At 44.6% G+C, this 21,458-nt stretch overlaps 1 protein-coding gene across 4 annotated transcripts in view; it reads left to right on the forward strand.

The window, feature by feature from the left end:
• The window catches only part of ACTN1 (actinin alpha 1), a 136,797-nt gene that overhangs the window by 76,296 nt on the left and 39,043 nt on the right, over positions 1-21,458 (forward strand). For all 4 annotated transcript variants that reach the window (XM_030559717.1, XM_030559716.1, XM_030559715.1 and 1 more), the window contains exons 4-6: positions 11,287-11,373; positions 11,988-12,075; positions 14,716-14,794. In XM_030559717.1, the coding sequence (XP_030415577.1) occupies positions 11,287-11,373; positions 11,988-12,075; positions 14,716-14,794 (254 nt within the window). The remainder of the gene's footprint in view (positions 1-11,286; positions 11,374-11,987; positions 12,076-14,715; positions 14,795-21,458) is intronic.

The following is a 21,458-nucleotide window of genomic DNA, read 5'->3' on the forward strand; positions in this document are numbered from 1 at the left end:
GGTGAGGGAGCACCGCTATACTTACGGTTGCATCCTGAGATCTGTTTAAAAGTTGACCTAAGACCTCTAAAATTGACATGCTTAGTTAGATTTCTTTGAATGTTTGTGTGTCTTAGGAGGGTGAAGAATAGGATTTGGAATTGTTTGAGCCACGGATTCTGGAGATACAAGCCCCTTCCCCCTAGTATCTATTTTTAAAAACGTGTATAGGTCTGTGTTTTTGCATAGGGCTAGTGATCAAACTATTGATGAGCTATGGGTCAAAATGGTCTCAGTCTTTTGGTGTTTTACCCACGGTAGTGCATGGCTCTCTCAAAATCTTTAGGTGACCCAAATTGAAGGTGTTATTTCAGATAATGCCCATTTTTACAGTGTGCATGCGCCAATACCGAAAAATGGCTAGAGGGTTTCAATTCCTGCAAATATATATGCTTTAAATTCTACTCTTGTAAGTGCTGTAAAATGAAATTTGGTGTGCCTCAGGGGGGCATGGGCTTATTGTTAGTGATCCAAATTTGGGGTAATTTGACCGATGGGTTCCTAAGTTACAGGCTGGCTGCCCCACCCACCCCCACTCCCCCGAAAAGGTTTCCTTGTTCTACCTTGTACTCTTAAACTGAAAGGCACTAATTACTGGATGAATCACAGGCCTCTTGATGGCTGTGAACTCACCCTTCATTTAATATATCGAAGGATAAGTTAATCAGACCCCCACCTAAGATAAAAGGAGTTGTAGGCGCAACCTGACATCAGTTACAGTTTTGTGAGTCGTGGTGTCAGTTTTGTATTGGGGGAATGTAATCAAAGTGTTGGGGAAAAAAATAGGCACATGCAAGATTCCTGAGAGGAATGGGATATTGAGGACTGAAGAGTGGGGAAATAGGAGGAGAGCATTTGGGCTGCTGTGAAGGGAGAGGGAGGGGGATGGATGGTAGGCAGGCGACAGAGGTTGGGGGCGTGGCACCTCTAGCTTTGCCAGAGTACCAGAACCCCTGCACCTCTAGTTTTGCCAGTGGATTCCAACCACCCTGCACCCCAACCTTCCTGTACCATAGCACTATTCCATTGTAACATCATAGTCCTTCACTCCAGGCCCTGGAGGTGAATGTGGTTACAGGAATGGGGGGTAACTGCAATAGAAATGTTTGCAGCCCAGGGAGTGAAGACTTTAGGTGGGAGGCCGAGGGTATAGTAGGGAAGGGGGCCAGGCTGGAGGAGGGAACACTTTTTAAATGGGTCAGTAGCATGGTTTGGGAGGTGTTGTGAAGACGGCACAAGATCAGTGGGAGAATTACGGCGTAGGTATTTCCTTCACTGAAGTGCCGCTGTAGCATTGTAAGTGTAGATAAGCCCTGTGTTTAATGCAGAGTTATGGCTGCTTGGTGGCAGGTCGTCCCCTTGCAGAACGCTGAGTTGAGTAACACTCAAACTTCTGAAAATCAAGAAAAGCAGAGTTAAGGCATGCTGACTGCACTTGGGGTGTATCCAAATAATTCCCACTGGCTACTGCCAGCTCCAGGGGAACACAGGGACAGTGGTGTGGGCAACCTTTTCTTTTTTGTCCTTTAATAATGTTAGCTGGAATCCTGTGGGTGAGAGTGAATGGGCTGTAAAAGGAGGTGAAGAGCTTGTACATTTCAGCAGCTGTAGACGGTGTGTGTGTGTGTGTGTGTGCGTGTCTGTGTGTGTGTCTGTGTTGGTTCACAGAGCATGTTAAGGCATTGCTGAAAGAGGATAGAGTTAAGGTTGTATGGGCTGTCTTAACTGTGCCTGTCCTGGTTTTCAGACATTTGAGTTTTGCTGAACTCAGCATTCTGTACAGGGAGAGACACACCACCAAGCAACCTGAAAAGTACAGTAACGTAGATGTGGTGAGGTTTAGCCCAAATCACTGCAGTTCATAAGCACTGACTTCCCCTCTGCCTGGTGGATGCTTGACCCCTCCCCGCCCCAGCCCTGCCTCTTCCCACCCTTGCCCCACCCCCATTTCCACCCTCTTCCCCCAAGTCCCTGCTCCACCTCTTTTCCGCTGCCTCCCCTGAGTATGCCGCATCACTGCTCCTCCTCCTCCCTCCCGGAAAGTCCTAAGCACCTCCAAACAGCTGTTAGGCGGGGGGGGAAGAAGCACTGGGAGGGAGTGGGAGGAGTGGGAACGTGACGTGCTGGGGGGGCGGAAAGAGGTGAGGAGAGGGGAGCTTGGCTGCCGGTGGGTGCAGAGCACCCACTAAATTTAGCCTGTGGGTGCTCCAGCCATGATGCTGACTCTGTGGGTGCTCTTATGCTGCAATTGATGGAGTAAAAAGATGTAGGTAGTCTAGGTGCTAAGTGAAATGCATATACATCAGCATTAAAAAAGGGCCTCTGCTGTTAATGTCCCTGGTGTGACAGTAACTGTGCCCACTGAAGGGATTATAAGATTTTCTGGTGCATGTATTTTAATAGTCTAAATTAAGACTTTGAAAAGTTATCACATCAGCAAACTAGAAAATAAAAACCAATGAGGCAGGCAAAATGCTACTAACACAGCTCAGGAAAAACAAGCCATAAACCCCTTAGGCAGGTGAGACTGAGCTAGGAAATTATCTGAGTAACTTACTACAAAAGTGGGGAAACTTTGGCCAGGCAAGTGCATTTCTCACCCGAAAACAGTCCCCCCACCTCACCCCCCATCTCAGAGTAAGGCTGCCATGTGGCATCCAAAGGATCTGATACCCAGGGGCTCTTGCCCTCTCTGTGTGTGTGTGTGTGTGTGTGTGTGTGTGTGTGTGTGTGTGTGTATATAATGTATGCATATATGTGTGTATATAAAATATTAAACAGTTGCAGTTTGTTGTTGCCCATATCTGTGTCTAGAGCTATTTATTAAATTAGAAAGACAGAATTGTTTCCCACTCCCTTCCAAAAAAGCAAGCCCAGGAAAAAATCCATGGGAAACTGTCAGGCATGGGTGACTGGTGAAAATATTCTTTGGCGAGGCCTGAGCCCCACACTGATTCCTGGCCTGGTGCTCTAGGTCGGGGAGGGAGCAAACATTGAGAGTGAGCCCTCCCCACACTGGTTCCTGGCCCCACATGCTGGGGAGGCTTAGAGATTGAGCCCACCCTGTACTTATTTCCAGCCCTGTCCAGAAGTGAAGTCTTGGGGTTGGGAATCAGAAGGGGTGGGGTGGGGTGGGGTGGGGGTGGGTCAGTCTTGGTTTTATCAGACACAAGGCCAATAGCAATATTTTTCATGCTATTTTTCTTACATTCTAACAAATATTCTCTGGTATTGTTCTGGTGCACGTGAACCAGAAAGTGGAATTGACTTCTTTATAAACAATAACAGAGCTGGCTCTTTTTCCTTGTCCAAACTGAATGAAATGCATTGTAAGCAAACAGAATAACCAGTGAAACCTAACCACAGTTTTTACAACTACCTTCAACTATTAACCTCAAGCATCACTATTAACCTTTAAAAATTACTTAATTGGAGGCCGTCTGATCGGTTCACTTGCAGTACAAGACAGCTGTAAAAATCTGGGTCAAGGGTGTTGTAGCCAGGGGTGGCTTCCAAATTATTCTCTATCTGACACTAAAAATCTCATTCTGCAGAGGTCTCATTCTGCTGATGCCCAGTGATCTGTCCTAGGTATTGATCTGTCCCACTCCATCAGTAGTAATGTGCCTCCTATAGACCTCTGCTTGGAGGGTGTTCTATATTTTATCTGTGGCCAGTTAAGATAAATACAATGTGAGTGTGGCCTCAGGGCTCCTTGTCTTTAATGTGCCTCATTTTGATCAATGCTGGCATGTTGATGGACGCTCGTCAGCAGAGTGGTGTGTATTTAACTTCCTAATTATATCATCTCCTATCCTGCCAATTATCCGGACAGTGGCAAGCTGCTTTTCCAGTGGCTGTGCTCTAGTAGGTGACACACATAAATGGCCAGGAGAGAAAATTAATTCTTTTGACCCTGCTTCTTACCACTGAGGTTAGGAGAGGAGAAGAGAGCATGGTACCTATTACATTATCCAGAGGGTCAGGATTCCTGGATTATGCCTATGAAAAGAGTGATGGCATTTCAAACTCCAGATCTCCAGAGCAAGCCAGTCTTATTCCTGAATATTTGTCAGCCCCTTAATTGGCTGCCAAACAAATGGATGGAGGTGCTGTGATTTTTGCATATCTTGTTAAGAGTGCAGGTTGTAATAATGAGAGTCAGATGGAAGCGCATTTACTGGTGCAAAACATTTCCTGCCATTAGCAGCAAAGCCTCATCTGTTCTAGTCTCACATTCAGTATGAGGATAGATCAGTTTAAGTCATGTTAATAACATGCACTTGCGGTTGCGGTTTAGAACAGCCGCTTGGTGTTACTAGCGGAAGCGCGCAAATAATTTTTTGTAGTGCTCACACCTCAGGAGTGTTACAAAGCATAATCGGGCAATTGGTTCCACAGCAGGAGGCACTCTCTGATCTGATCATGAGCCCTATAATGTCACATGGAAACTGCTCTCAAACTGTTCAATGTTAGCTGGGCTGATGGAGAGCAAACATCCAGAGTCTTTAATTAAACAAGTGTGAGGTTGCTCTAATTGGTTACATTTAACTCCTTTGTAACTTCTGTGGTGTTAAAGATTCTCATCTGATGAAATGGCTTTTAGCCCACGAAACCTTATGCCCAAATAAATGTGTTTAGTCTCTGAGTCACAAGGACTCCTCATTGTTTTTTCTCTTTATAGTGTGGAACCAGCAACTCCCTGCTGCACTGTGAGCTTTGCTCCTCTATATTAGATGCAGCGATAGTCCAAGGGCACCACATGAATCCTATAGTGGAATGAACTTGCAGTGTATCTTGGGCCATAGGAACACAGCTATAGGAGATGTAGTAAGATGAGGCCCTGAAACATTAACTCTAGTGTCAGAGGCCTAGTCTGAAGCCTGAACCAAAGTACTTCCAGGCACTGCTAAGCAAAAGCTGGGCTGTGAGCTAGAGGCAGGCCTCACTCACAGAAGAAGCGAGACGAGGAACTTGTGCCAAGATGACATCAAGACACTCCATAGACATAACAAGGAACAGGCAGGTGCATCTTAAAGACAGGACAGCATGATGGATAGATCTGTTTGTCTGGAACAACATGATCAAAGGGGAAACAGCACCCTAATGAGCCAAGGGGCTGTACCTCAATACGTTAGTAAGGATGAATAATCTGTTCTGTAACTGTATAAAAGTAGGTCCCGGAGTGTGCGTCTTTGGCCAGCCTAGGGGGTAGTGGAAAGTTCGACCACTGACTGAGCTGTGTCCATTGCCAGGGGGCACATATTCATAGTATGTCCTGTAGAGTCTATAGGAAACTATTACTGTCCTTTGTTTGACAATAAACCTGGCCCGGGTTCCTTCGTACCTTACTCGAGTCTGTGGTCTTTGGGGGTTCTCTCGGGGTTTGCTGTGTCAGCTATCTGCGCAGAGCCGGGGCAGCACACAGAGGGAACACGCACACAGCTGACTGTTATCATCGAGCAAGAGCAGAGCACCACACCAGTAGCTACTGGCAACAGGAGAGTGAATGGGCTAGGGTCAGATAGCTTCACTGGAGTAGGTGTGACCACTGGCTTCTTTCAGCAAGCTGGCAAAATTTGTACCCAAGGTGCTGGAGGATGTACTTGGGCTCTAGAAGGGAAGGGTGCCTGCCTGCTCTTTACTCAGAGCAGCAATTATGTGAATTGTACCAGAAAGTCTTTAAAATGGTGATATGAATTACCTACCTCATATTGGTTGATTTGTTAGTGTTTGTAAAGCACTTTTAGGATTAAAAGATGCCATAAATTGAACTGGAGTCAATTAAAATAAAAAGCTAGCAGCAGTTTCAGGTCTTAAACCTTCCCCTGTGTCTTCCTGCCAACTCCTGTGATCTTTACAATCCTAGCTGGTTTTTTTCCCAAATGTTTCTCTCCTCTTGCTTTGGAAAAACCCACAGAAAATGCTGTCAGATGCACCACATAAACAAACTGAACACAATAGTGCAATTTGCCTTCATTCTTTCTGAACTGCAGGCATCTCAGGTTGTAGACATCATTTGTAACAAAAGTACAAAAATACTCAAAGGGAAGTGTGGGTATTTTTTCTTTAAATTGACTGGAGTTCTGGAGCTCTTCAAAATACTAATATCATAGGACTGGAAAAACTTGCTGTAAACTATTTCATATCATATTTTTGATTCTTTCCTCAAACTGTGGGATGTATGTAATCTATTACTTAAATAAGCTTCTTTACTAGATGACTGGAGGATAGCTAATGTGATGCCAGAGGTGATCCGGGCAATTACAAGCCAATAAGTCTAACGTCAGTATCAGGTAAATTGGTTGAAACTATAGTAAAGAACAGAATTATCAGATACATAAACAAACCTAATTTGTTGGGGAAGAGTCACATGGCTTTTGTGAAGGGAAACCATGCCCCACCAATCTATTAAAATTCTTTTTAGGGGGTCAACAAACATGAGGAGAAGGGGGTATTGTGTACTGGGACTTTCAGAAAGCCTTAAGAAGGTCCCTCACCGAAGGCTCTTAAGCAAATTAAGCTGCCATGGTATAAGAGGGAAGGTCCTCCCATGAATAAAAGACAGGAAACAAAGGGTAGGAATCAATGGTCCATTTCAGGATGGAGAGAGGTAAATAGTGGTGTCCCCTAGGAATCTGTACTGGGACCAGTGCTGTTCAACATATTCATAAACGATCTGGAAAAGGGCGTAAATAGTGAGCTGGCAAAGTTTGCAGATGATACAGAATAAATATATAAGATAGATAGTTAAGTTCCAAGCTGACTGCGAAGAGTTACAAAGGGATCTCACACAACTGGGTGACTGGGCACCCAAATATCAGATGAAATTCAGTGCTGATAATTGCAAAGTAATGCACATTGGAAAACATAATCTCAAATATACATACAAAATGATGGAATTTAGCTGTTACCACTCAAGAAAAAGATTGTGGAGTCATTATGGATAGTTCTCTGAAAACATTGTTTCAATGTGCAGTGTCAGTCAGAAAAGCTAATAGAATATTAGGAATCATTAGGAAAGGGGTAGATAATAAGACGGAAAATATCATAATGCCTCTATATAAATCCATGGTAAGCCCACACCTGGAATACTGCATGCAGTTCTGGTCACCACATCTTAAAAAAGATATATTAGAAATGGAGACACAGAAGGGTAACAAAAATGAAAAAGGGTATAGAACAACTTCCATATGAGGAGAGATGAATAGTCCCAGTCTTTTTAATCTTGGAAAAGAGATGACTGGGGGCGGGGGGATGATAGAGGTCTAAAAAATCATAACTGGTGTGGAGAAAGTGAATAAGGAAGTGTTATTTACTCCTTTATATAACACAAGAACCAGGGGTCACCCAATGAAATTGATACAAACAAAAGGAAGTACTTCTTCACACAATGGACACTCAGCTTGTGGAGTTCATTGCCAGGGGATGTTGTGAAGGCCAAAAGTATAACTGGGTTCAAAAAAGATTTAGATAAGTTCATGGAGGATAGGTCCATCAATGGCTATTAGCCAAGATGGTCAGGGATGCTACTCCCATGTTCTGGGTGTCCCTAGGCCTTTGACTGCCAGATTCTGGGACTGGATGACGGGATGGATTACTCGATGACTTGCCCTTTTCTGTTCATGCCCTTTGAAGCATTTGCCATTGCTTGTGGAAACTGGTCAGGAGTGTGAATACAACACATGGTAATGCTCTTTTGTGCTATAACAAAAAGTTCTATGCATATTTTTCTTGGGCAGTGAGCGTCTGTTTACTACAAAGATTCCATTCCAGATTGGAATAGTAAAGGCACCATAGTCCATTAGTGTGTTGTGAGTGGGGAGACGTGTGAGGAAAAAGGGTGGAGGAGAATGTAACAGTATATCTGTTTTAGGATTTGTCGAAAATTGGGAAATCTCTACCAGTACAAACCCTTATGGAGATGTGCTTCTCTGCTGCAAAACAGGGACTGCATCAATGAGGTTTACCCTTGTACTTTACGAGGGATTGTCATAACAGCAACATTGCCAACTTTTCATGCATTCAAAAGTCACAAGATTGGCTTGAAATCATGAGCTTTCCAACATAACAGATCTGGAGCTCTCTTTATTTGCCTTCTGGTTTTGGAACCTTTAGAGATCGTATTTTCCAACTTTTATTTGCAACCACAAGGGCTTAATTTTTTTGTGCTTTCTTTCTTTAAAATGAAAGCCAAGATTCCCATGCAATCCCATGACTCCAGGAGCTGGTTATGAGAAAAAAGCCAAGTATTGTGGATCTCACTATAAAATCAGGAGGGTTAGCAGCTGCAACCAGTGCAAGCCTCGCTTGCACTAGTATGAGGCAGCTACACGAGAGATTTGCACAGGGGTAAAAACTAACTCTGCCAGCTCTTTTGTTAGCATTCTAGTAGCTTAGGCCCAAAACAATAGGCTTATCCAACCCTTTTCTTTAGAAGTCTTAAATTAGAAAGACCTTTCTAGTCATTTTAAAGTTGATTGTCTCTTAAACATTTTCCATGCAATGCAGGCAATAGCAGTAGAACAAAAAAGATAAATTGACTAGTTTAGTTTCACTGTCCAAAAATAGTTAGTGGTATACATTATATGTGATTCTTTCAGTTTTGTTATCTCTAGTACTAGTGACAGAGGCTAGGTATCCTAAAGTCGCTTTTTTAAAACATTGACAATGTTTTTCTCTTAAACCCTATGGAATATTTTTACCTGTCAAAGGTCAGAGCATTAGAAACAGCTATTTGGTACGTCGTGTATTACTTGGCACTAATCCACAAGCAATTGCAAACCCTTTCTGAACCGGCTGCTACTCTCCAGAACTTACATCCCAAATTCTAAACCTATTATGTCTCACGCATGCATAGAGTCTGTTTCTAAAGCCCATGAGTTGTTGATCACTTGCTGATTTGCATTGCAAAAGGGTCCAGTGAGCAATAAAGTACAATCTGTTTCACATCATAAGTTAATATTCTGCTTGAGTGGAAAATAACGTGCTTTTTGCTGCATCTTCAGCTGAGATGTATGTGCTTTGATGGTGACATGCTGTTGATGCTTTCTGGCAATTATGTATCTAAAAGTAGCCCTACATGGATGCAGTCTGAAGACCTGCACTTACCCAGGAACCAGCCATGTTTCATTTGTAATCTTGGTGGGGATTTGTCCGCACCACAACACTAGCTCTTAGGGTTTAGTTACACAGGAAAGATTCACCAGTTACATTGGTATAATTATACTGATATTTTAAACTGCAGTAGTTCTGTCAGATGTATAACTCCCCTGCATGGCCACTCTTGTTGTGGAATATGAGTAACTTTTTAAGGTAAACTTTTTCAGTTTAGCTTAAACAGATTCTAAAGACTTGTCTACTCTACAGAGCCTGGGCCAGCGTAGCTATGCTAGGAAAGCCCCTTAATGGAGATACAATGTATATGTCGCCCAAAAGAGTTCTGCTAGCTCCTCAAATGACATTAGCTGTGCTGACAAAGGTGCTTTCCTGTTGACATAGTTGTATTTACGCTGTGGCTTTTGCTGGCATAGCTATGTCAGCAAGGGGCATTTTTTGGACCAGACTCCAAGTCAACATAGCTGTGCTGGCAAAACTTTGTAGCATAGACCAGGCCTGCACAACTCGTAAAGCAGCAAGGGCCATATTACTCCAAAGAAAACAGCTGAGGGCCAAAACTCACTGGCACGCCTGAAACACCCTATCCCCGTGGAAAAACACACACACACACACCCCAGTGCCGCCCAGCCCTGTGGAAACGCACACACACACCCCAGCGCCGCCCCTCCAAAACAGCGGTATTGACCCTTGGTAATATGTTATAGTGGGCCCCTAAGATAGTATAATTAAGGTAAAAGAAAAATTTCTTTTTGCTAGAAGTAGAATAAGATCTCTTTTCCCCCTCCCACACTTTTGTAATCAATTGCCCTGTTGAATGAGTGAGGAAGGCGTGGAAGGCAGCACCTCCAGACAGCTGCAACCCTTGGAGAGGGGATGGGAGCCAAACCAAGGATAATCATACTTGTCAAGTGGGCTGATTAGAGAAGAGCAGACATACTGATGGCCTAGGGGTTTAGAAGCAAGCTCCTTCCTTTGGGAACACCCTCTTTGCAGCATTGGAACAACCCCCCAGCCCAGGGAAAAGCAGTAAAAGGACCAATTTTTATGAGAGACAAGATCAGTAGAACAGGTTAGCCACTGACTTGCTGCTCGCCTCCTCACCCCGCCCCTGCCACTGCCCATTCGCTCGGCTCATCATGCTCCCACCCACCCCCTGGCTCACCTACTCACCTCCTCCACCCACCCGCCTCCTCAGCCACTCCCCCCCCCCCGTCACTGCCGCCCGCTCGGCTCATCATGCCCCCCACCCCACCCCCAGCTTGCCTACTTACCCCCGTCGCCCACTCGCCTCCTTAGCCCCCCCTCCCCCACTACCGGCTTGCCTACTTACCCCCGCTCGCCTCCTCAGCCCCCCTCTCCCTCCCCCCTGCCAGCTCACCTACCTGTCCGCCACTGGCTCGTCTGCTTCCCCCCGCCGCCAGCTCACCTGCCTGCCCGCCGCTGGCCTCTTACCTTCTGCTGCTGCCCCCGCCCCATGCCGCTGGCTTACCCTCACTCCCCAGCCTGCCACTGGCCTCTTCCATCCTGCCCGCCTGCTGGCCGGCCAGCCAGCCGTTGGCTTACCCCACCCCACCCCTTGCCTACTCAGCCCCCATAGGCCACACAGTGAGCCCACGCAGGCTACATGCGGCCTGTGGGCCGTATATTGTGCAGGGCTGGCATAGACCAAGCTCTAAATGACATACGTGAAACCAGAAAAAGACATTGTACTGAAATAAGAGTGTCCGCTTGGGAAGTTACACTAGTATAGCTATAGCGGTTTGAATGCACTCTGTACCAGATACCGATATAACTTTCCCATGTAGACAGGCCATTATACTGTCAGCTCTACTTAAAGGCTCAGTAGGAGGATTGAGATATATCAGTGGAGCTCTGCAGAGCTCATACATAACATACCAGTGGGTGCGGCAGGTCAAGACTGTGGTCCATTGACACAGTTGTAGAGGTTGGGGTGGGCAAGCTTGTGGAGAGCCTGCTGGGCTGTATCAATTTAGCCTGGGAACCATACCCTGCTGGAAACGTTCATCAGATGGAAGTCCAGCTCTGAGATCTGTAAAAGATAAAGCTCCCCATGTTAGGCTTCCCCTGGGGTTTGCGCACACAACATAATTTTGTTTTTTCCTGCAGAAATCGTGGATGGAAATGTTAAAATGACCCTTGGAATGATCTGGACCATCATCCTTCGCTTTGCTATTCAGGATATCTCTGTGGAAGGTAAATCTCAGAGCCTCCATCTGCTGTTCGAGAACAAGTGAAGGTGGCTTTGGTTGGGGGGCAGGTAGCTGTGTTCCTTGCCACAAAGGAGATCCCATTTCAGGGGTAACTGAATCAGCAGAGGACATATCCTGGATGACACAATGGGGCCTGAGATCCAAGCTGCCCTGAACTCTGACCACCCTTGATGGCCAGTTCATGGCTTGATATGGATATCGTGGGAGGAGTCTTCATATCCTGCTCCTTGGAGTGTATTTGAGAGGAGTGGGGAAGGAAAGGGGCAAAGGTGAAACCTGGCAATGTGCAGTGGGTCTTGGACTCTAGGACCTTTCCTGCTGGCTGATCTATGGTGTTGCACGGAAATGTTGACCTGTACTAGGCAGCTAACTCCAAAATGCCATGTAGACCTACCCTGAGAGAAATAATGGTAACAAATCAGAAACCTGCATAAGAGATTCATCCCTAGAAGAAGGAAGTTAAATGCCTCACTGCTGTTTCTAACAAAGACACTGGGTCAGAATGAATTGGAAATACTGTTCTACAGCCTATGCAAGGGATCAGAAAATTCCAGGAAAAAATAGGTTAATCCGTGTGTGTTTTTGCTTTCTCTCTAGAGACATCTGCTAAGGAAGGGCTTTTGTTATGGTGTCAGAGGAAGACCGCTCCCTACAAAAATGTGAACATCCAGAATTTCCACATCAGGTAATTTATTATTCAAAACAAATTTTTCTTATAGTATTTGGCTTTCTGATCTTTGTATGTTCATAGGGCTCTTGACACTATTCAGCATCTGGCATAAATAACCTCTCAAGTAAGTTCTGAGACTAGTTATTGTTCTGCTATTATGCAGGTGAAAAGTTGCATCTACTGACTTGCCCAGTGTCCTACAGCAAATCAGTGGCAAAACCCACAACAGGACCCAGTTTCTCTGCTCCCCAATCCCTTTCTCCAACCACAAATGCTGCCTTTGGCCATGTCTACATCTAAAATTTTGCAGCGCTGGTTGTTACAGCTGTATTAATACAGCTGTATAGGGCCAGCGCTGCAGAGTGGCCACATTTACAGCAACCAGCGCTGCAAGTGGTGTTAGATGTGGCCACACTGCAGCGCTGTTGAGCGGCTTCAAGGGGGGTTCCGGGAACGAGAGAGCAAACCGGGAAAGGAGACCAGCTTCGCCGCGGTTTGCTCTCGCGTTCCCGGAGCCACCCTGCAAACCACAGGGAAGGAGACCTGCTTGCTCGGGGTTCCGGGAACGAGAGAGCAAACTGGGAAAGGAGACCAGCTTCGCCGCGGTTTGCTCTCGCGTTCCCGGAGCCACCCAGCAAACCGCAGGGAAGGAGACCTGCTTGCTCGGGGTTCCGGGAACGAGAGAGCAAACCGGGAAAGGAGACCAGCTTGATTACCAGAGGCTTCCTCCTTCCACGGAGGTCAAGAAAAGCGCTGGTAAGTGTCTACATTGGATTACCAGCGCTGGATCACCAGCGCTGGATCCTCTACACCCGAGACAAAACGGGAGTACGGCCAGCGCTGCAAACAGGGAGTTGCAGCGCTGGTGATGCCCTGCAGATGTGTACACCTTCAAAGTTGCAGCGCTGTAACTCCCTCACCAGCGCTGCAACTTTCTGATGTAGACAAGCCCTTTGTCAAATACTTTGGAGTGTTAGGCCCACTGAAGACACTGTCGGTGTTTGTAGGCTGATTAAGAAATGGTACTTCCCCTGAGTGTAGCTATAAAAAGTTTTAGGATAAATTTCCTAAGGTCGTGTCTATATTAGAAATTTTTACCTGTATAGGAAAGTTGGTTAGGAAGGCGATTTTTTGTTTGTTTGTTTCTTAAACAACATTTCTGTACTGGCAAAAGCACTCGCGTAGACGAAGTTATACTGATATAAGAGATTTTGCCATTACAGCTCACTTTGCTTGGGGAGCCTGTTTAAGCTATACTCGCAAGAGCACCTTTTTGCTGGTATAAGCTGGGTCTACATTAGGAGGGTTTCCCGGTAGAGCTACCCCAGCAAACCTTTTCTGGTGTAGACATGGTCGAAGTTTGGGATCTGTTAAGCTATGCAAGTATCACCATGGAAAGGGGAGGGGGGAGCCTTGCTAGTGGGGGTGGTGGTATAAAGTTGGGTTAAACAAATCCTTACAAAAAGCATAACTGTGCGGAATGATCCTGTCAGTCGGACTGGGGAGGAGGAGAAATTGACTAGAATTGCCAGTTTTGTTTGTTTTTTGTTTTTTTCCTTTTCCTTCACCTTTTGAGTTCTACTAAATAAAAGCCCATCCCTCTCCAAAGGCAAAATATAGGTAGTCTTTTGTATTAATCTGACATTACACCGATCAGGGTGGATTGATTTAAATCATCAAGTGGGAAGCCTTAATTTAAATAATCAGTGTTAATTAACTTTTCCATTTGTACTTCAGGGTTTTTTAAAAGAAAAACGAATTCTCATCGGTTGATGTAAATCAATACATTTTAATAGTTATAACTAAACTGAGCCTTCATACTAGATTGGGTGCATCTTTTTGCTACGTAGTAGGGTACACTGCTGGCATAAATTTATTTAAACAATTATACAGCTTAAATATTTTCAGGTTCATATAAATTGTACATTTTTAGCATGTTAGAAAATGGTGAATTATGGGAGGAGTTATAAGAATATACATAATTTTGAGAACTGAGCCAATCAGAGCTCAGGAAGGGAGAAGCTATAACATAGGAGTGAGACCACCCAGGTGATCCTGGTGGGGTAGATGATGGTGTCTCCGGGAGTCAGAGGCTGGGTCCCAATGCCTAGTTTTTTTTTTTATAATTTAAATAATAGAATAAAACCCTCATTTTTATCCGCCCTGATATTGGTCTATTTTTTGTCCTCCCTTCTCCCACCAGCTTTGGATTCTATGCTGAGGACCCCTGGGGGTGGAGAGATGAGGGAGGGCAAATATAGCACTGATCATCGCCAATAGCGATTGCTCCCCCTCATTCTTGATCTATCCTCTCCTAGAAGATCTTTGGTTTGCATATGAAGACGTTTTTCATCCCTAAGCTCTGCTTCTGCCCTTCAGTGCCTGGGCACTATTTAACAATGAAAATTCTGTGGTGAGTGAAAATTGGCATTAGGGAGGCAGCAGCACTAAGAACCTGGTCCTACACCAAGTCAGTGGGAGTTTTGGCCACTAACTTCAGTGAGAGCAGGATGGGGGTTACGGAAGTTGCTATAAGCCAATGAGCCCGAAAGTAAAGATCTAGGCTCCCAGAGTCTTGCCGCCATCTGTCATGCCCCTCCATGTGTCTTCCTGACAGAACACTGCTAATTGTGCTGTCTTCCGTCTCTTTCACAGCTGGAAGGATGGCCTTGGCTTCTGTGCTTTGATTCACAGACATCGCCCAGAGCTCATCGACTATGGGAAGCTGCGAAAGGTACTAGCTTAATTTGATTTAAGTTAAGGAGCAGATACCCTGGGTTTGCTGAAATTAAGAGGGACTTAAATTAGCTTGACAAACCAGGAGGAAAACTTAAACTTGCAACTGAAGCTGAAAATATCTTGCCTAAGGGAGGAAAGAGGGAAGAGATCAATAGATTCAGCCTCACTGAAAAAAGCTTCATGAATTTGCCTACCTGCCATTCCCTGTTTTTACAATGACTTATTGGCAGATAAGAGGTGGCTGTGGTCTGTAGGAAGTATGGATCATGTGTGCCCAGGTCCAATGTAGCAAAATTTGTTAACTCAATTATGCCAATTCTTTTATGCTAGCCTTGTGTGCAAATTACATGAACTAGCCAGTCAAGTCAGTGTTAGGTCTGGAGCAGAAAGGATGGGGCAGGTTACCTGGCTATGAGATACCTTTTCACAGAACTAGAAACAGACAGGCATATGTGTATCCTTTGCCATCTCTTGAAGCCTTGTAATGCGCTGCCTCCTTAGTGGTAAGTCATCTCTGCTGTAGTGTTGGGCTCTTCCTAGCACTTGGATTGGCGCATTCAGCAATTGAAAAGTGTTTATAGGAAAGTTTGATTCTACTTTGAAAAATAATTCTATGAAAATGAGATCTTCATGCTCAAAAGATCAGCTCCCTGGTGTATTGGCGGCAGGTCGGATGACTTGGTGCCCAAAGAATGTTTATTGCTTTGTATACCTGTTAGCTCTCCTGAGCCAGCACAGTATGAAAGCGTGAGCTGGATTCTATTCCTACTTCTGCATTGTCAACAGAACAGTCTACTACGCCTCTACCCCGATATAACACGAATTTGGATATAACGCGGTAAAGCAGTGTTCTGGGGATGGGGTGGGGCTGTGCACTCTGACAGATCAAAGCAAGTTCGATATAATGTGGTTTCACCTGTAACGCGGTAAGATTTTTTTGGCTCCCGAGGACAGCATTACATCACGGTAGAAATGTAGTTCCAGTTACTTACGCCTGTGCCAACTCATTGAAGGAAATGACACTGCACAGGTGTCACTGAGGGCAAGAATTTGTGATACTTGGAAACTGAGCGTGTTAGATATAGAAATCATTGATATAAGCATAGAACCTCATTGCTAATGGATCTCGGTTCTTGCAGTGGTGGGGGCAAGTGGATGGGACCAGTATGCAAATAAGTAGAGTGCAAAAGAGTTAATTAAATCAGCTGTCTGTGTGAGATGCTAACTGCACAATGCCTAATACTCCATAGAATCAATAACTTCCGAGGTGTTCACTGTCTTGCAGAGCAGTCAATTGTGTTTTCTATCAGTTTTAGCGTCTTGGGATCAGCACTTGATGAATAAACAGTGGAGCTGGACCCCATCTGTTTACACAAACAGCAGCAACAAAAGAAAACAGGTTAAAGTCAACCACATTTTCATATTATATTCCTATTGGAAAAATAAGGCAGCTAAACAATGGGCCTTTGAAAATGAAAAATCCAGCAGGGAAACCACAGAGTTCCCCTACTAGAAACAAAAGCCAAATCACCCTGCTGTGAGGAAAGGGAAAGGAAGTTTGTCTGCTCACGCAGCCTGACAGCATTTCAGAATGAAAATGAGTGGTCGTCCTGTCCACATGGAGGGCAAGAATTTGGTCTGCGGAGGGTTTGACAACCCCTGCTCTTCCCTTGTCTTCTGCTTTTCTTGAAGGTTAAAGAGAAACCTTCTAATGAGAGAAACTCATCAGACCTTTGCTGCTGCTTCCTGTCCTCTTTCCCATGGTTGTTTTTCCTTTCCAGTGCACTTTTCTTACCACCATTGTTCCTTTGGCTCTTCCCCTTGCTTTTTTTGGCCTTGCCTAGACTGGGATTTAAAGGTGCCCTGTTAGCATGTTGTCTACAGCAATGGGGTTGGCTGAGGGACACTGTCTTTTACACACACTGAACTGGTTGAGCTAAAGCCTAGGGAGAGTGTAGCAGGCAGCCTTTCTCCAACTCTACCAGTTTCGTTTATGCTGAAGGCAGCAGGGGGCCTTGTCCACGCTACACTTTTACATGTCATTTAGGATGTTGCTAACATGGCTCTTTTTACATCCTGGTCTCAGCAAAGCCATTTCTCCCTCCTCAGATCCTTGCCTTTTGTCTCTTCAGTTCATCTCACTTAGTTTTCTCCACTGCCCCCAAAGTTTGGAGCCTTTCCCCTGGTTCTGTTTCATTCCTGCTAGAGGTTTTGGATCAGTGAGGAGGAGGGTAGCAGCTGGGTAGCAGAATAAAAATGACAGTTTATCATTGTAGATAAAATGAAGGGAATTGGGCACGTTCTGAACAGATATGGCCGAAGGGAGACACAATTGTCCACATAAAGGAATCTTTGAGATAAGCTGGGGATTGTGCTCTTTCAGTAAAGCTCAGACTAGTATTATAAGGGGCTTAAGAGGCAGCAGGAAAAACTGACATCTTTTTAATGAAATGTTGACACCTGATGTCCTATTGAGCTGCTTCATTAAAAGCTGAAAAAGGGCTCAGCAGTTCTGGAACACACCTGAGCCTTAATAGGCTTGGATGGCAGCAACTACTTGATATTGCAGGTACCTGTTTTGGACAAGTGATTGCTCTTCAAGGCTCTAGTTAATGGTAGGGAAGATGTTGGGGTGAATTCTCTTGGCATGCTGACATGGGGCAGTTTGTCAGAACAGGAGTTGGGTTTTTCCCTTCCCCCATCTCTCCCCTATCTTTAGCCTAATTGCAAACCACGTTTTTGATCTCTTCATTCAGCATGAAGATTGAATGATGGCATAATCACTCCTCCAGTACTGTAATCAGTACATAAACTTGGCCAGTATAAGCTTCATATTGCCATGTTGGATGCTTCCTAATTTGTTTAAGACAACTCCTGAAAACATAAGTCATACTAATTGGATTTCTTTCGGCTTCTGCAGCTCTGTCAGATACAGTAAGAGCTCTGTCTCTCCACTCCCACCTCCTTCCTGATTGCTGGTTGATAGAGGAATTTTTGTATTGGTGACATTGCAATAATTACCATGGTAACACTTGTGATATGGGGACTTCAAGCTTACTGGAGGAGGAGAGACATCTCTGAGTGTGAGAGTCAGGGTTGTGGGGAAGAAGGGGGAGCTGTAGGAGAATCTAACATGAATGTCTCCAGTCAGCAAAAGCAGAGTGCACAAGATAGTTTTTATTCTGGCCAGGTTTACCAATGATCACAGTTTAAATAGTGGAATCTTTAAACAAGTAAAATACAGCTTTCCTTAATGTTGGCTCAGACAGACTCTAGCAAAGCTGTTCCTTTCTTCTTCCCTCATCTACCTTAAAGCTCATCTGAGGCAATTTGGTGTCAAGGCACTTCTGCTGGGCCTTACCCCTTTAAACATCAGTCTTGTGTGTTCTTTGGGGTGCACAGCCCTAGAAGGAATTGGAGATGTTAGAGAAAGAGAAGTCTCGGCTTTCATTCTATGCCAGTCTATCCAGGTTCTCATATCACCGGTCGCTGTGGCATATGAGTGCTGTGTTAAACCATATGACTAATATGTGACAGATATTAGTTCTTTCCTTGTTTTTCTCTATCTAGGGGAAATCTGCTGCATGTGGATTTAAAATAACAATATGTCTGTTGTACTATGTGTGTGTGTTTATATTAGTGAAGGTGAGGTTGAAGAGGTGCATGTTGTGTTTGGAATGGAAAATGGTGAGGTTTAGAGGTGATTTGTAGAATCTGTGTGAGTTCCACAGTCGTGGACTGGCATATAAGACAGCTCTGTCTCCTGCATAAATGAGCTTCACCTTTGCAGCTCTGTTGTTCCTGAGAGGTGGACTTGTTGACCATAGTCCTTTTCCTGTATCTTTAGGCAGTCATTCAGGTACAAGAGGACTGGATTGTTAAGCACCTTACATTTTGGTGTGAGAGTACAGGGAGCTAGTGTAGTGAGTGAAGGACAGGTATGATGTGCTCACGATGACCCCTGTTGATGTGGAGATGTGCTGCTGTGTCTTGTAGCTCCTGAGGAATGTGCAGGTAGAATGCATTGCTGTAGCCCCGTGAAGAGGTATCACAGGTTTGTATTACTGAAGCCAGGTCATCACCACTTGCCTAAGAGGGGACAGTGTCCTAGCTAGCCAGAGATGGTGTAGTGCACTACTCATCTCCAGTGCTGTATGAGAACTAATTTAAGCATGGAATAGAGGGGCACTCCTAAACTGGACTGACTTGACTAATTATGCATCTTCCAACAGAAGACTGCACCATTGCTATACAGTTCTAAAAGCATTTCTCTTTGCCAGCTCACAGTCTGAGTTTTGCTCAGATTTAGGTCCCCTGTTCATCCATGAGCTAGTCTTTGTCAAACACTAGGTTGTTTGCTTGCAGTGGTGTGGTCATCAGCTTCATTCCCTTATAGGCCACTGAGTCTTGCATTTTTGTTACCTACAAAATTTATATATGTATGGACTTGTCTCGCTTTGTGTTCACTTTCGCACACAACAGGGCTTCCAGTGCTTCCTCTGGGAGAACTTCTACACAGTAGATCTTCCCTTCAGGAAACCCTTCCTGACTTTCAGCCACAAAATTCTTGTTAACTAGGTTCTATTATGCTAAACTGTACCCCTCCTGTGCCAGGCCTAGATTCGTCTCCCTCTTTGGTGTTGGAAGGGTGTAGATACTGTCTGATATGCAAATGAGTTTGACTTAATGTTTTGCTCTTCCCTTTCCTGAAGGAGGTGTTGCTGAGTCTGACCACTCTTCAAAACACATGTTCAAACGGGTCTACACCAGTGAAGTGTATCAGGGCTGGTTTTTCTTTTAAAAGGCCATTTAAATGCCAAACTGTTTAATGATCACTTAAGACGGAGAAATTAGACTGTTAGCGTACATAGTGCTGCTTAATGTATGTGGTGTTTCTGTACAGTAATGGAAATGCTACGTGGGCTAGGGGATGGAGTTAGTGATGGAGCCAGCACTTTGGATTTCTGAATTCTCAGGCTTTTTAATGCAACAGTCTGGCTGAGAATTTAATGTAGTTTAATGAATGAAAGGCCTTTTCTTTTTTCTCTCTCAAGCAATGGTTCTAAGGCCCTGCCTATATAAGGTGAAGGAATGTTGCTATAAATGTTGTTTGGGGTTTGCCAAATTCATGAAACAGTGTGTATCCACACGCAGTAGCTAATGTAAGTGTTTTACATGCACTGGTCCCAGTGCCTGAGGTGAGGTCTTTAGCGAAGCACTGGCTGAACAGGCATGGCTTATCATGGTTTCTCCCCAGTGCGGATAGGAAACAAGAATGTTGCATGCGAATTGTTGTGTCCAGTCCTCTTAACGCCATCCCACAATACAGTTCTTTGTGGCTGCCTACAATCTAAAAGCACTGATGCAATCACAGTTATGAGTATACTGTGCCTGGACAAAGCAAAAAGGTGCCATCAAGCAGCATGGATTATTTGTGGCTACGGCTTTCATAATGACACATGTGACAGCCATCAGTTTCATGCCAGCTGTGTCCATACAGTGGTTTCCTCACTTAATATAGACACATCGCATTTAGATTAAAGGACAAACTCTTTTCAGCCTTGATTGGGGGGAGGTAGGGGTTGTTTTGTTTTGTTTTTTGGCAGCTGTTGGGAAGGAGAAGGGGAGCTTAGGGTTGTCACATTTTGTCAGCCAAAAGTCACTTTTTTATTTTAGGCAGGGACCCAAGTGTTATGGAAGCAGGAGGAAGAAATCTCTCTGACTTGTAGCAGGCAGGAAATACCAGGGAAATGTGCAGACTGTATCTCTGTAGTCTAGCAACACTAGAAAACGACCTATTGCGGGCAGTGGTTGTCTGCAACAAAAAACAGCACTGCAGCCGGCCTCCCTTGCTCCTCCTCATCTGGTGCTGAAAATCATTATCTGCAAATGTAGACAAGGCACTTTAAAACCAGCATAGAAAAAGTGACCAGTAGTACCATGTTCCACCAGATCTTCACGCTTTCTGAAATAGCACTGAACGCGTTTTGGTTTGGTCTACACTGATACTTAGACTGTGCTCAGTACTGGGACTCTCCACATGTGCCATTACAGATGGCTGCCTTGGCTCTGTGTATCTGAATGTATAGGAGTTAGAGATTGAAATGCTTATTGTTAATTGTGATGCACTCCTTTTTAGATGTTAAATGCATTGCCAATAGAGTATTTTTGCCATGGTCTCTGTCTGTGTCCATTTCACTGATTGATAAAGTTTGCAGATAACACACAGCCTCTTCTTTATTTACCACTCCCCCAGTTTAAGTCAGTTATACAGAGTGATCTAGATTGCTTAGTAACCTGGGGCACAAGCAAACAATACGTGTTTTAATACAACTAAATGAAAACATATACATCTAGAAACGAACAGTGTAGCCCATGGTTACAGGATGGAGAGACTCGATCCTTAAGTGTTGGAGTTAAGGGGCACAGAAAAGCCAAATGTGAAGTATGAAGAAATTCCATGCAGTTTATCTCCTAGCACTGGGGAGAGTCAGGGGTACACCACTCTTATATTGATGAGAATATGCTGAGAGAGACAGTCTTCACACTCTCCTGAAAACCTGTTAGTATATGTGCTAGTTAAACACTACCAACTGCCATGTAGACTCTCTACCAATAGAAGCCACTGGTTCCAGTGCCAACAACATAAAAGTTGATGG

This window comes from Gopherus evgoodei, chromosome 4 (assembly GCF_007399415.2).
Source record: "Gopherus evgoodei ecotype Sinaloan lineage chromosome 4, rGopEvg1_v1.p, whole genome shotgun sequence".
Lineage (NCBI taxonomy): Eukaryota > Metazoa > Chordata > Testudines > Testudinidae > Gopherus > Gopherus evgoodei.